The sequence below is a fragment of the Ochotona curzoniae genome, unplaced genomic scaffold, assembly GCF_017591425.1.
Source record: "Ochotona curzoniae isolate NIBS_2020 unplaced genomic scaffold, NIBS_Ocur_1.0 scaffold_2587, whole genome shotgun sequence".
Taxonomy (NCBI): Eukaryota; Metazoa; Chordata; class Mammalia; order Lagomorpha; family Ochotonidae; genus Ochotona; species Ochotona curzoniae.
In genome coordinates this window covers 4622784-4637514 of record NW_024467096.1, presented here as the reverse complement: position 1 = coordinate 4637514, position 14731 = coordinate 4622784, and the positions used below count along the sequence as shown (strand labels likewise).

At 49.9% G+C, this 14731-nt stretch overlaps 1 protein-coding gene across 2 annotated transcripts in view; it reads left to right on the top strand.

Moving 5' to 3' along the window:
- The first annotated feature begins 588 nt into the window (after window positions 1-588).
- The window catches only part of SLC12A8 (solute carrier family 12 member 8), a 122179-nt gene continuing 108036 nt past the window's right edge, over window positions 589-14731 (top strand). The window contains exons 1-2 of one of the 2 annotated variants that reach the window (XM_041002823.1): window positions 589-726; window positions 6285-6476. In XM_041002823.1, the coding sequence (XP_040858757.1) occupies window positions 625-726; window positions 6285-6476 (294 nt within the window). In that variant the 5' untranslated portion in view covers window positions 589-624. The remainder of the gene's footprint in view (window positions 727-6284; window positions 6477-14731) is intronic. The other variant, XM_041002822.1, reaches the window with a different exon arrangement.

Here is a 14731-nt window from a genome sequence, read left to right as displayed (position 1 = left end):
ATGAACAGCAGACCCAGAAGTAGGTTTGTCAAACAAGGTTTTCTTTTTTTAATTAGTTTTAGTGGGAAGACAGATCTACAGAGAGAAGGGGATACAGAGACAAAGATCTTCCATCTACTTGGTCACTCCCCAAGTGACCTGAGTTGACCAGAGCTGAGTTGATCTGAAGACAGGAGCTAGAAGTTTCTTTTGGGTCTCTGGTGAGGGCGCAGGATCCCAAGGCTCTGGGCCATCCTCTATTGCTTTCATGGGTCACAAGCAGACCTGGAAGGGAAATGGCACAGCCGGGATATGATCCAGCACCCATATGGTATCCTGGCACAAGCAAGATGAGGATTTAACCAGTTGAGCATTCGCCCCAGGCCCAAGGTTTTCTGCTACTTTGTGGGTGCTATCCGGCACCAGGGGGAATGTTATTCTACAGCAGAGTCAGCGCTCTAGACACGTGTGTGCGTTCCTGAGCCTCGTACAAAGCTGGGGTTTTCTTTGAATTCTCCTACCTCCTCCTGTTCTTCCATTTTCCCTCCTCCCCCGGCCTCCTGATGCCACTCACCTGACCCCAACGTGCTCTGATTGCAGGGGGCCCTGGCCCAACACCGGCCCTGGTGGAAGGCCCAGCTGTCCATGTGGGAGCCAGTGCTGTTTGGGACCTGGGACGGTGTGTTCACGTCATGCATGATCAACATCTTCGGGGTCGTGCTTTTCCTGAGGACTGGCTGGCTGGTGGTGAGTAAAGCGGCCCCCGATAGGGCCCCCCCCTCCGGTAGGGCTGGCCCAGCCACCCCTCCTCGCTCTCCACGGTGCAGGAGAGACCCCTCTGGGATGCTCGTGGAACAAGAGCAAGCACAGGGTGGCCAGTGGCTGTGTTTGTCAATGGGAGTCAGCCCCCAGGCAGGATAAGGCCCCAGGGATGTCATTTGGGCTAGCCCTGACAAGGCAGCCACAGGCTAATCATTGATGGCAAGCTCATTTTTAAGCTGATAATCCACGAATTATGTTATAAATACCCAGTAGCCCCTGGCAGAAAAAGGCAACTGGAGGAAGCAGGGGTCTCTTTTTTTCCCTCGTGGGCAGGGGCCTGTGGGAGGTTACCAGTGTGTCCACTGTGCCACCTCCTGGCACCATCTTGCCGTGAGCCCACAAGACCCATAATCGAGAGGCAACTCTATTTAAAAATATATTTATTTATTTATTCTAATTGGAAAGTCAGATTAACAGAGAAAAGGAGATAGAGAAAGATCTTCTGTCTGTTAATTCACTCCAAAAGTGACTGTAAATGGCTGGAGCCTATCCAAAGCCAGGAGCTAGGAGCCTCCTCTGGGACTCCCACACAGGTGCAGGGACCCAAGGCTTTGGGCCGTCCTCCACTGCTTTACCAGGCCATATGTAGGGAGCTGGATTGGAAGTAGAGCAGCTGGAACATGAACTGGCACCCACATGGGATCCTGGTGCATGTAAAGCAAGGATTTAACCACTAGGCTACCACACCTGGCCCATGAAGCACATCTTACTGGACACCTTCTGGGGACCAGGTACTACTTGGTGCTAATAGGAACCCCAAAGTAAGACCCTACACTGCTGCTAGGCAGGGCAGGAAGGCGGCCTCCGCCTGGACACCTGCCTAGATTTTTTTTGAGCATTGCAGGCAGAACTCAACATTGGGAGAAATTTCAAGACAGCCTTAAATCCCTCAGGGACAGGATAAGCTTGAGTGGCTACTGAGGTGTCCAGGAGAACTTCCTAAAGGAGGTGTGAATGAGGCATGTCTCAGAGGGTAAGCTGGACTGGACAGGTCAGAGAAAGCGATTGAACAGGGTGTAGATTACATTAGTCAGGACCCCCCAAAGGAGCAGAGAGTCAAGGCAGAAAGAGGTGCCATGCTGTGGGGTTTGTAGTTAGCAGGTTGGAAGGCCACTTCCCCCCGCCGCCCCCGAATGCTTCAGGAAGCATTGAAGCTGGAGTCCAATGCTAGAGATGGAGGAGGGGTGTCTGTGCCGTGGAAACCCAGCCTGCACTCTGCGGCCTTCAGCTGATACACAAGGCCCATGCCGGAGAGCTTGCTCGCTTTCATGCGAAGCCCACTGGTGGCAGGTGTTTATCCCGCCTGAGAAAGCCCCTCACAATGTCATCCAGGTCAGTGCTAGGCCGAACTGCTGAGCACTGCAGTGGAGCTAAGTGGACAGGCACATCACTGTCACGTGGCTGAATCCTGCTTCAGTGGAAGCACAAGGGTTCCTTACCCCGTGGGGTCCCTCACCGAGAGTCCTGGGTGCAGTAGGACTGTCCTGAGCTCTCACTCCTCTCCTCTTCCCCTTCGTAGCCTCCAGGTTCAGCCGGAGTCAAGCCTGGAGAGGTCTGAAAGGTGCTTTGTATGATAGACACAGGAAGCTTAGATTAGGGTCAGTGAGCTCTCTGGGGTGGATGCTAAGAATTCCTGCTTCTCGCAAACTCCCGGATTGATTGGGACGCCACCCTCAGCCGAAGCCTGCAGCTCAGGATCCTCATCCTGACGTCAGCCTCTGGCTCCTCGGATCAGCCCCTGTTTGTGCAGCCCATGTCCTAGGGAGGCCCAGGAACCCGATCACTGTGGCGGGTGAGGCCTGTCAGTGAGAGTGGGGGTCTCTGAGGCTCTGATCCATGCAAGGGATGGTGATGGAGTGTGCAAGGAAAACCTCCCTCTGCTTGACTCTCTAACAGGGAGAGAATGAGATGGAGAGATCTTCCATCCTCTGTTTCACTCCCCGAATGCCACAACAGCTGGGGCTGGGCTAGGTCAAAGCCAGAAGCCGGGAGCTTCTTCCAGGTCTGTCACATGTGTGCAGGGGTTCAAGCACTTGGACTGTCTTCTGCTACTTTCCCAGGTGCATTAGCAGGGAGCTGGGGATTGGGAGTGGAGCAACTGGGTCTATAACCGGGGCCCATGTGGGATGCCAGTGTCACGCTCGCAGGCAATAGCCTAACCTCTTATGCCACAGTGGGCACCCATCTAAGTGCCCATCCTGGCGCTCAGGCACTAAGGCTTATTCTGTTTTGTTTGCATTTTGGTTCCAGAATGAAAATTTAAGTTGCATTAGTTATTTGTGGCTTTAAGGCAACCTGTTTTCAGCACTTAACAGCTGCAATCAACAAATACCTGTTGCTTTCCAGCATCTGGAGCTCACGGATCCAAGTGCAGCTTAGCTGGGTGCCTCTTGGCTGGGCTCTCATGTGGCTGTGGGCATCTGAGGTTGAGCTGGGGGAGAATCTACTTCCATATTGCATCTGAGAAACTTACACAACTACCATTTGTTGATTAGAAATACAGCACTCAAATAGCTGTTGGCAGGCCTTGGTCCTGGCCATAGGGGCTTCTGTAGGGTTTCCTCTTGGCAGAGCAGCTGGCTTCTCCTGGCTTTGTACTCTCTAGTAACTGCAAGTAAGCCAGCAAGCACCTGGGACAGAATTCATAGTCTTTTAAAAAGTTTTTAAAGTTTGTTTTCATCTGTTTGAAAAGCAGAGCAACAGGGAGAAAGAAATAGAACTTCTGTCTGCTGGTTCCTTCCCTAAATGCCCGTAACGGCTGGGGGCTAGGCCAAAGCCCGGAGCCCAGAATGTCATCTAGGTCTCCTCTGTGAGTGCAAGCAGCCCAAGCACTTGAACCATCACCCTATGTCTCCTGTGCACATCAGTGGGAAGTTGGATCAAAAGAGGGGAGCAGGACTTGATCTCAGGAACCCTGATATGGGATGTGGATATTGAAGTGGCAGCCTAACCTGCTTCACCATAACACCCACCCCAGCCAGACTTCACATCCAAATCTCAGAAGTGATAACTCATTGTTTCTGCAATAATCCATTCATTCAAAGTGAGTTACTCTGTGGATAAAACCAATAGCCTAAATCAAAGGGATAAGCATACTTAATGTTGTACTTAAGAAAAAATGAATTACAACTAATATGATCGGTTTGAATAACTAAAAAAAAATCAGTCTTAAAGTGTCACTAGATCCAAGCCAAATTCAAGGTAGGGATGTGTTAGGGTCAAGGCTCTTGGGGGCCACCTTTGGGGTGGCCCACACCTCCCAATACAAGGGTACTTCCAAAAGTTCATGGGAAAATGCATGTTATGAGGCAATGCTAGCAGGACCCTTTGGAAGGAGCCTCAGGCAAACTCTTGGCCTGAAATGATTTCTTTCTAGTTGTCAGTGCTGACATTAGTTCACCTAAAGAGAGTCACAGTTGATCACAAAAATACAGGCAAATGGGAAATGCCAAAAATAGACTAGAGCTTTTAGAGAATGGCATAGGATTAAAGCAAGTCGAGGTCATGCCAAAATGATGTGAAATAAGAAATGTTAACTCCGAAGAACAACTAACTCGGATAACATACTTCTAATTTGGAGAATCTCAAGGCGGTGCATCTGGTAGGAATGATGGTTTTGGTGCAGGACAGTGAACATGGTCACAGCAGACACCTTGAAAGGGTGAACTAGGGAAGAAGCCAGGAATGGGTCATTTCATGAAAAATGGAAGCCCAGCAAAAGCAGTGTTCTCACCCAGAATCATTCATGGCCGGGTCCTTCCAGAAATCCCGCTGGCTTTGTGAGCCATCAGCAGTGGCGTCAGTGGTTGCATCCATTCCTAAATGGCTTTTGGAAGCTTTTTCTCCACTAAACTCACAGTTATGCCATCCTCCCTGCTAGCCATTGAAGAGGAAATGGAGTAAATGGAAGATAGAGAAGGTTCATAAATATCATTTCTGTGAATAGCTGACTGTATAAGCACCTGTGTGAAAGATGTCATTCAGGGTGCCTACCTAGTTAATTCTCCTAGAGTTCAATGTTGCTTGGCCATGTAAGAAATCAAGATTGTAGCTATCTCTACTTTGCAGAAGAGGACGGAGCAGAGGGAAGTGAGGACCCAGCAGCCACAGGTGCAGCTTGTGCCACTCACGTGGGAGTTGAACTCAGGGTCATGGCTGGCAGGCAGCATTAAGTTTAGAGTCAGAGTTGCCTCTCTGTGGGTGCCACCGGGGTGGCTGTTCAGAGGACCCTGCCTTGGCCAGAGACTCGTAGATTGTGGTGGCTACTGCTCATTGCACCCCGGTACAGTCCTTAACTTCTCAGAGGGCTACATTTTACCTTAAAAAAAAAATAGTGGTGGGTCCAGCACAGTGGCCTAGGAGCTAAAGTCCTCGCCTTGAATGTGCCAGGATCCTGTATGGGTGCCAGTTCTAATCCTGGCAGCTCCACTTCCCATCTAGCTCCCTGCTTGTGGCCTGGGAAAGCAGTGGAGGACGGCCCAAAGCCTTGGGTCCCTGCACCCATGTAGAAGACCTGGAAGAGGTTCCTGGCTCCTGTCTTCGGATTGTCACAGTACCAGCCATTGTGGTCACTTGGGGAGCGAATCATCAGATGGAGGATCTTCCTCTCTGTCTCTCCTCCTCTCTGTATATCTCTGACTTTCCAATAAATAAATAAATCTTAAAAAAAAAACTGGAAAGAGGTAGGCAGCCAAGCTGGCCCCCTGGCAGGCTCACATCCCATGTTTAGGTACCTGGGTTCCAATCCCGGCTGTTTCCGATCCCACTTTCCTCCTGATACTTACCCCAGGAGGCAGCAGTAATGAATTCAGGAAGTTGGGCTACTGCCCCTCCCATGGGAGACCTGGAGTTAACAGTTGCTGCCTCCAGAGTTTTGCCCTGGCCAGCCTTCTGACCAAAATTTGGGGGTGGGAGGTAGGTTCTATGGAGAAGATCATGTGCTGGCCAGCTCTCTTCCCGAGGGCCTGGTCTCACCCCAGACCAGCCATGGGGTCCCCAAAAGTCATCTCATGAGCATGGGTGTGGATCCTCCTGGCCACTGGGCCACCTCTAAGTTTGTCTGGGCCCCAGTGGGCAGGAGGAAGAGTTGTGGTAAAACATAAATCTTGCCTAGAAATAGGGACCTGGGAAGAGACCAGGGCTCTGTGTCATAGTCCTGGCTTTGTACGTCCTAAGGCCCTGGCACCCAGAGGAGTCAAGGAAGGGCTGCAGGGACAATGCATATGGAGAGGGGTGTGTTGAACCTCAGAGCTAGAGTTAGCCTATCCAAAGCCTCCACATGAGCGGGGAGGCTTGGGGTGGGGAAGGAGGTGGGGTCTGCAGATCACAACCCCTTCAGTGTACCTACTGACATGTAGCTTGGGCATCATGCTTTGGGAGACCGGAGACCAGTCAAACACTGTGGGGCTGTGGCTCTTGGGGTGCTGGTAGGTGGGGTGGGGTGGGGTTCATTTCCTCACCTGACCTCGCTGTTTCTGCTGCAGGGCAACACGGGTGTGCTGCTGGGCATGTTCCTGGTGTCCTGTGTCATCCTTGTGGCCCTTGTCACCGTGCTGTCCGGTATCGGCGTGAGCGCCCATGGCGGCGTGGGCAGTGGCGGCGTCTACTCCATGATCTCCTCGGTCCTTGGTGGGCAGGCGGGAGGCACCATTGGGCTGCTGTACGTCTTCGGACAGGTGAGGCTGCCACCCACCCCCGAGTCCCCAGGCCACACTGCTCCCATCTTCTCATGCACTCCCTCTTTGATATGGATGGAGGTGAGGAAGCAAGCAGACAGTGGCTCCTGGGGCAGACACTGTGTCCAGGAAGGGGACTGTGAATGAGGGACAGCAGTGTGGGGCTGGCCAAAGGTGCTCAGGAGGCCGCGGAGGAGGCGGAAGGTCCAGGACTTGTTTAGTGGAGATGCAGGAATGGTGACTTGAGGCTGAGAACAGCCAAGTGCAGGCACTAAGAAGCAGTTCACCGTGCGCATTTCTTGGCTTGCAAGCGTTTGTGTGACAGTGTGAAGGGTGGTGGTTGGTTTAAAGATGTGGCTTAAATCCAGGAATTGTTTTAAATAAGAGTCACCAGCTTCTCGTCCAAGAAAGCATCCTTTTTGGTTCTTTTAGGCATTGGAGTATTTCATAGTCTGTAACGTATCTGAGTCTGTAACAGCTGCAAGCTCTGTGTGCATGTGTGTGTGTGTGTGCACGCAGACACACGTGTGTGTCTAGGACGTGAATGAGAGGCAGGTGGGTTGTCACTGTTTTTTTTTAAAGATTTGCATTTATGTGAAAAATAGAAAAGATTTTGAGAGAGATCAATCTTGCATTTACTCATCTACCTCCCTTTTCTGCACGTGGCTCAAGTCAGAACCAGGGGCTCCATTTGGTCTTTGATGTGGGCAGCAGGGCCCGAGTGCTTGGGCCATCATCTGTTTTCTTCCTAAGCATATTAGCAGGGAGCTAGATCAGAGCAGAGCAGCTAGCACTCGAACCAGTGGATATAAGCGATGTTGGTATGGCGGATGGATACCTAACCTGTGTAACGCCATGCTGGCCTTTGCTCTACCTTTTTTTTTTTTTAAGACTTTTTAAGAAAGAGGAGAGAGAGATATATATCTTCCATCTGCTAGTCCACCCTCTCCCACCCCCCGATGGCCAGAGCTGAGCTGATACAAAGCCAGGAGCTTCTTCTAGGCCACAACCCAAGAAGCCATTGTGTTAACTTCCCTGCTGGTGTTGCTTCCGTTCCATGTGGGCTGCGGAGTGTCCTCTGGTCCCCAGCTTGGGGGTGTGCTTCTGCTTTGTCTGAAACGGGCCTCGGGTCTCTGGTCAGTGTGTGGTTATAACATACTCCTTCCACAGGCTGAAGCATCTAGCATGTCTGTGCTGTGTGAAGCACTTGCAGGTTTACATTCACGAGGGCCATAGCCAGTGCTTTGCTTGTGATGGACCGTTTTTGGCATTAGGATAGCAGTGGCCTTACAGTGGGAGAGCAGGCAGGTGCTCTGTCCTCGTCTGTGCTTCGGAAGAGTCTGTGAAGGACTGGTGTCCATTCTTCTTTAAGCATTTGGTGCCGGTCGGTGGCGAGACCATCTGCTCATGGGTTTTGCTTTGGGAGAAGTCTCAGGATTACTAATTCAGTCATTTTACTTCAATAGGCATATCCTCAGTTTCGATTTTTTTCTTGGGTCAGTTTTAGTTGCTGGTGGTTTTTGAGGAACTTTTCATCTAGATTATGGAAGGCATCAGCATGGCATTTGTCCATGGATTCCTTTAATAATCCTTTTTGCTTTTAGACTGCAGTGTGGTCACGCTTTTCCATTCCTGATATTGGTAATTGGAGTTTTCTTCCTCTTCTCTTTGATCATTTTTGAGAATGATTTGTCTACAAAGAACCAATTTTGGAGATTTTACTTGTTCCTCTGTTGTTTTCCTAGTATTTAAAAATTATTTCTGGGGCTGGCACTGTGGCTCACAGGTTAATCGTCTACCATTAAGCACTGGCATTCCATATGCACACTGGTTCATGTCCTGGCTACTCCGCTTCCTATCCAGCTCCCTGCTTGTGACCTGAGAAAGCAGTCGAGGACGGCCCAAAGCCTTGGGGCCCTGTACCCATGTAGGAGACCAGGAGGAAGCTCCTGGCTCCTGGCTCTTGGCTTCAGATCAGCTCAGCTTCAGCCATTACAGCCACTTGGGGAGTGAACCAGTAGACAGAAAAATCTTTCTCTTTGTCTCCCTCTGCTTTTCAAATACAAATAAATCTGTTTAAAAAAAAAAAAAAGAGGTACAGAGAGGAGGAGAGACAGAGAGAAAGATCTTTCTGTCTACTGGTTCACTCCCCAAGTGGCTGCAATGGCTAGAGCTGAGCAGATCCAAACCCAGGAGCCTAGAGCCTCTTCCCGGACTCTGACGTGGGTGCAGGGTCCCAAGGCTTTGGGCCGTCCTGGCCTGCTTTCCCAGGCCACAAGCAGGGAGCTGGATGGGAGGTAGGGCCACTGGGAGATGAACTAGTGCCCACAGGGGATCTCAGCATGTGCAAGGTGAGGATCTTAGTCATTAGTCTATCACCTTGGGCCCCAAAATAAATATATCTTTAAAAAAAATTGTGCTCTTACCTTAGTTCCCATCCTCCTACTTGCTCTGCTTATTGCTGCTGCTCTTCCTGGTTTTAGGGCTTAGGGTTAGGCATTGCTTAGGATTCTTCCATCCTCCAGTTGCAGCTGGGTCCCTCAGGTCCCTTGTGAGACCTCTCATCCCAGGACACTGGTACTGTCATTTCATTTCAGTGATTGTCAGAGCAGGTTGTCTGGGTTTGCTCCTAGGCAGAGCTTGGCAGCTTTCTGTAAAGGACCAAACGGGAACTATTTGAGGTTCTGTAAGGCCCATGTCTCGGTCACAGCTAGTGCATGCTGCCAATATATTACATAGGGAGGCAGTGAGAGTAGGGGGAAAAAACAGCTATAACCGTCCCCTAATAATTAATTGTGAAAACAGGAGCAAGCAAGATTTGGCCATGGGTCAAAGTTTTCCAAGCTCTGCCTTGGAGCATCAGAGTTTAGGAAATTATAAAATTTTATTGTTCATCCCCAACTGTTGCAAAGCCTGTCCCTCTCCTGTTTCTCTGAGGCCTTGCTGGAGTTCCTACCCTGGGGACCAGAGTCTGGGCCAGTGGAGTGGCCAGTGGCTGGAGACCCTGTTCACTCCCAGCTCTAGTTATCTGCACGGGCCTCAGGGTTTCTTTGGAACACCAGCGTGTCTAGCATCAGCCTGCATGGACGGGTGTAAAAGCCTCGGTGATGGCAAACATGCTCCATGCCAGACTTGATACAAAACAACTCAGAATTGGAAAACCACGCAAAGCCGGCTGAAGGTGGGACGTCAGCTCCCCTGGGAACACGTGCCCACCAAAGGGCCGTGAGTGCGGCTTTAGTTCCTCCGGCTGGAGAGTGAGGAGGAGCTGCTGGAAGCAGGCCGGAAGGCGCAGGTGTTCAGTTTATCCCTGGACACATCTAAGTCCCTTCCCTCTTACTCCTATGAAGAACATGGGATTTTGAATCCAGCCGTATAGGGCTCTGCTGTGGCTGTGCAGCCACTTGGGGAGTGAACCAGTGAACATAAGATCCTTCTCCCTGTAAATCTGACTTTCCAATAAAATAATAAGTAAATAAATCTTCAAAAAAACAAAAACCAGACAATTTTGTTCCCCCCTTTCTCTGCTGGAGTGACTGGTTAAACTGCCAGCTCCCCCTCCTGTCTCTGTACAGCTGACAGACAGGTGCTCCCATGGAGTTGTGAAGTGCTTGCTTGTTTCACACAAATAGGACAGATGGTGTACCCAGCCCCATGGCTTGTAGTTCTCACTTAACATTGAGTCATAGCTTTGCCTCCAGGGCAGTGCTTGAAGCCAGCCTTTCTAACGACAGTAGTAACTAACATTGTATGTGAAGGTACCATCATGAATGGCTCATTGCTATTCAGTCACTCTAGGTTTTTTTTTTTAAGAAGTATTTATTTATTTAAGAGTGACAGGAACAAAGAGGGGAGTCAGGCAGGGAGGGGGCATAGAGAAGAAGAGAAACAGGTATCTATCTACAGATTCTCTCTCCAAATGGCTCAAACAACCTGGTTAGATCAGGCTGGACCAGGATCCAGAAACTTCATCTGAGTCTCCTGTATGGGCGGCAGGGGCCCAAGTAGCTGTATGTCTTCTGTTGCCTTCCCAGGTGCATGAAGAGGGAGCCAGGTTGGAGTCAGAGCAGCTGGGATGCTGGCACTGCAAGCAGCAGCTTAGCTTGATGTGCCACAATGCCACTGCCTGCATTCATTCTTTCATTTATTCCTTTTTCATTTTTATAAGTCTGTGTTTTTGCATTTTCCCATTTCTTCCTAGTCAGACTTCAAGGGCTTTATCTATCTTCAAAAGGATTGACTTTAGGCTTTTGCCTCGTTCCTTTTGTTATTTTTTTCTTCTATTTTATTAATTTCATATGGTGATCTTTTTATGGCCACTTTTTGATTTTTAAAAAAGATTTACTTTATTTTTATTTGAAGCACAGAGTTACAGAGAGGAGGAGAGACAGAGATATGTTCCACTTGCTGCCTCACTCCTCAGTGGTCAGAGCTGAGCCTATCTGAAGCCAGGAGTCAGGAGCTTTTTCTAAGTCTCCCACGTGGGTGCTGGGACCCAAGGACTTGAGCCATTCTCCACTGCTTTTCCAGGTCATGAGCGGGGAGCTGGATCAGAAGTGGAGGGAACAGCCGGGTCTTGAACCAATCCCCTTGAGGTGCTGGTACTGCAGGCAGTGGGCTCGTGTGCCACAACGTGGTGGGGACACTTACACAAATATTCTAGGCCTCACTGTAAAATGAACCCGTCCCAGGGAAGAAAGGAGCCCCTTCTGTGCATGCCCCTCAAGTGTAGAAACTCTTCCCCATCTGGAATTTGCGGAGAAGCACTGGAATGTGACGTGCTGCTGCTACAACTGGGCACCTGCCCCCGTATTTACTGGATACTTGCAGCATTCTCAGCAAATGCACAGAGCAATCAACATGAAAAAGGGCTGGGGTTTTTTTAATAACTCTTTTTTATTTTCTAAGTTATAGTTAACAAAATGCAACTTCTTTATGATGATTTTCTTTATGATGATTAGGGCACAAAAGGTCAAGGGCTACAGGAAGGTGGGTGAGACCATTATTTCCACAATCTTTTTTTTTCCTTGCTGTGTCTGGGGAAAGAGGGGAAAAAAGGGGAGAAGCCACACCCAGCCTCCCAGCCACCTCTGCACCCTGGGATGGAGGACAGCCACCCAGTACCACCCCAGGGTTCCCAATGTGGGGCATGCTCTGAGGGCACTGCTCAAGAGATTTTGATAGTTCAACAGTTCTGAATTACTGCTTATCTTGTCACTCCAATCACGATGTTGACATAGTCCACCTTAGAGTCTCCGTTTGCTCAGTTATTCACTGCCAGCACTTGGCTGGGGCAGTTGATCAATTTGTTCTGTCCTCCATCCTCCATTATGGTACCAGGTGTCCTCTGCAGGTTTCAATGTACTGCCATATTCTCCATGTGCACCTGGATATGCTGTCCACTGCTCCATCTAAGCCACTGAGAAGGCCCAGCTTCACCATCAGACCATGGAACCTGCAATTCTCTCCATGGTTGGAGTTCTGAGTCCAGCGGTTCAGTTGGAGGGACCTCCAAATAAACTTCATCTGAGGTGACCTCAGACCTGATTTTTGCATGTGCTTGCCAATACAGTCTGTCAAACACAGTCTGTCTCCCCAGTCAGCTTATGCACATACTGGTGGTTGCAATTGCTGTGCAGTTCTGTCCCCAGCCCTGTCTTCTACACAAACCAATGGGTGTTGCAGCCCAGCCCACTCCTGCCCACCATACACTCGCCCCTCATGCAAACCAGTGGGACCTGTTGCCTAGTCAGAGTGACCCACAATAACCCCCACTAGAACTGTCCCCTGTCCTGGTTCCCATGCTTGCCAATATGCACAGCAGACTAGTCCAGTCTATTCCACATCCCCTTCAGCTCTCAAACTTGTCAGTTGGCATTGAAGCCTAGTTTGACATAACCAGCCCCACACTCCAGCCTACACATATGCCAGCAGGTGCCACTCTGTCTAGCCACACCTGCCCCAGTCCTGGTTCTCATGCTCACCAGTCAGAGTGGCAACCCAAGAGGGAGGTGTCCACTGTTTCCCTACTGGACCCACTCCCATTCCTGGATCTTGTATTCTCCAGGTGGTTCTGCAGTTTAACTTGACAGAATTTGCCAATTCTGAACTGGCTTGTGTTGCAACCTGTGTCAGCATCTACCAGCTGATGCTGCAGTAAAGTCCATCCAACCCACACCCACTCTGACTTATGCATGCACCAGTTTGAACAGTTGACCTAGGCTGGGAAGCTCACATGAGGCCCACAGGTGCTGTAGCTCTGCCTTGCTCAGTCTGCCCGCATCCCAGCTCTCACGCTCACCTGTGGGAGTGGTAGTCCAGCAGTCCATGCAGTCCCGCTACTGGTTTTGTCCCCCTCTTCCCATGGGTCTCATGTGGGCTGGTTTAGTGCTGTGGCCCAGGCTAGCATGACCTACCTCACCTTGGCATTTGCCAGTGGGTGCTGCAGCCTGGCCAGGCCCAGCCCACCCCTAGTTCCAGTCACTCATGGGGGCTACAGCCTAGCCCAACCCAGCCAGCCACAAGGCTTGGACGTCATGTGAACTGGCTTGTGTTGCGGCCCAACCTGGCCCGACCCACACTCCATTCTGGTGCTTGGATTCACCAGAGGATGATATGAACTGGTCCAGCTGGTGTTCCCCTTTCCCTGAGCCAAATATATGCCAGTGGGTACCATTTCTTGGCCTGGTCTGGGCTTCTCCCTATCATGATTCTTGTGGTCACCTGCAGGGACTGTGTCCTGGCAGAGGAGTTTCCCAAGCTCCTCCATGAGAACCTCTCCCAATGCCAGATTTCATGCACACCAGTGAGTCCATGGGCCAGCCCTATTTAGGCTACCTCATAAAAGGACTCTTTAAAAAAAAAAAGATGTTTGCATTTTGGGGGAGTGGAAATAGAGATGGGCTTATGTGTGTGAAATCATAGTGGTGTATAAGACCAGCTGATGTAGTATGGCACAGGCTGGGGACAGCACATTTGTTTTCAAAAGGAGGATACGAAAGAATTCATGGAAATGGAGGAAGTTAGATGGGACCCTCGCAGAATGTGTCTCCTGGAAGGATGGCAAGATGGGGGCTATGGTGACAAGAGTGGGGGACACAGGGCAGAAAGGAACCTGCAGAGTGGGGGGCAGAGGCTGAGGAATGATGCAAGGGGAGCTGGTGTTATGTTCAGTGGTTTATTTGAAATTGTCTTTAAGATATTCCCCAAAAAGATAAAATCGTGGCTCTCGAGCATTTGTAGAAGCAGACCAAAGCCTTTGTAAGTCATGAGTTACTGAGGGAATCAGTAAGATAATATAGAGGAGTTGAGTCCACAGGTGTGGACCCCGTGTGGGATGGAGGTAAAATCCTTGTGTTCATGGTTGGACAACTTAATAGACACATGTGAAGATAAGATTGCTAGGTTAGATGAAAGTTCATGTCTTGCGTTGCAACCAAGTCATCTTTCAGATTATCTATTCTGTTAGGTAGAAGTTATTTGCATCTCTAATAGGAGTAGATTTGTCCATTCCTGTGAGGTCCCTAAGCCTGGGACATGGACTAGACCTCATTTGTAGTGGTAATCAAGCTAAGTACATTCGCCTAGGAAGTCTTATTACCCATGACATGAAAAGATCTGCCATCCTTCTCCTTCATCTCCACGTTTCAGGTAATTGTAAAAATAATGCCCCAAAAGAAATGGAAAAGCCCTGTTTGTTTGTTTTTTAAGATTTATTTATTTGAAAGTCAGAGTTGCAGGAAGGGGGAGAGAGAGATCTTCCATCTGTTGGTTCACTTTCCAAAGGGCTGCAGTGCCTGGCACTGAGTCAGACAGAAGCTTCTTCCAGATAGCCCTTGGGCCAGCCTCCATCTTCTTTCCCAGGTGCATCAATAGGGAACTGAATCAAAAGGAGGGGAGCCAGCACATAAACCAGAGTCCATTTGGTATACCAGCACTGCAAGCAGCAGCTTCCCCTGCATTGCCACAGCACCAGCCCCAATCCTGTGGTTTGTTGTGGTACCCTGCTGTGTGGCTCTGTGGCTAGTGGAACCTTCGTGTGTTTTAGTTCTGTGTTTAGTATCTGAGTGATGCAAAACAAAAATTCCAAAGACCCTTTTGGCGCAGAAGCCTGTATGTTTGCTTCCACAATGTTTTCTCCTGAGCTACTGCTGGAAGTCAGCTCTGTGGGCTTGGATCTGATGGGAGATGTAGGGGGGCCGAAATGGGGCATGAGTCATGTTCCCTGCTGGCTTGTCCCCAGATGCTGAGCTGGG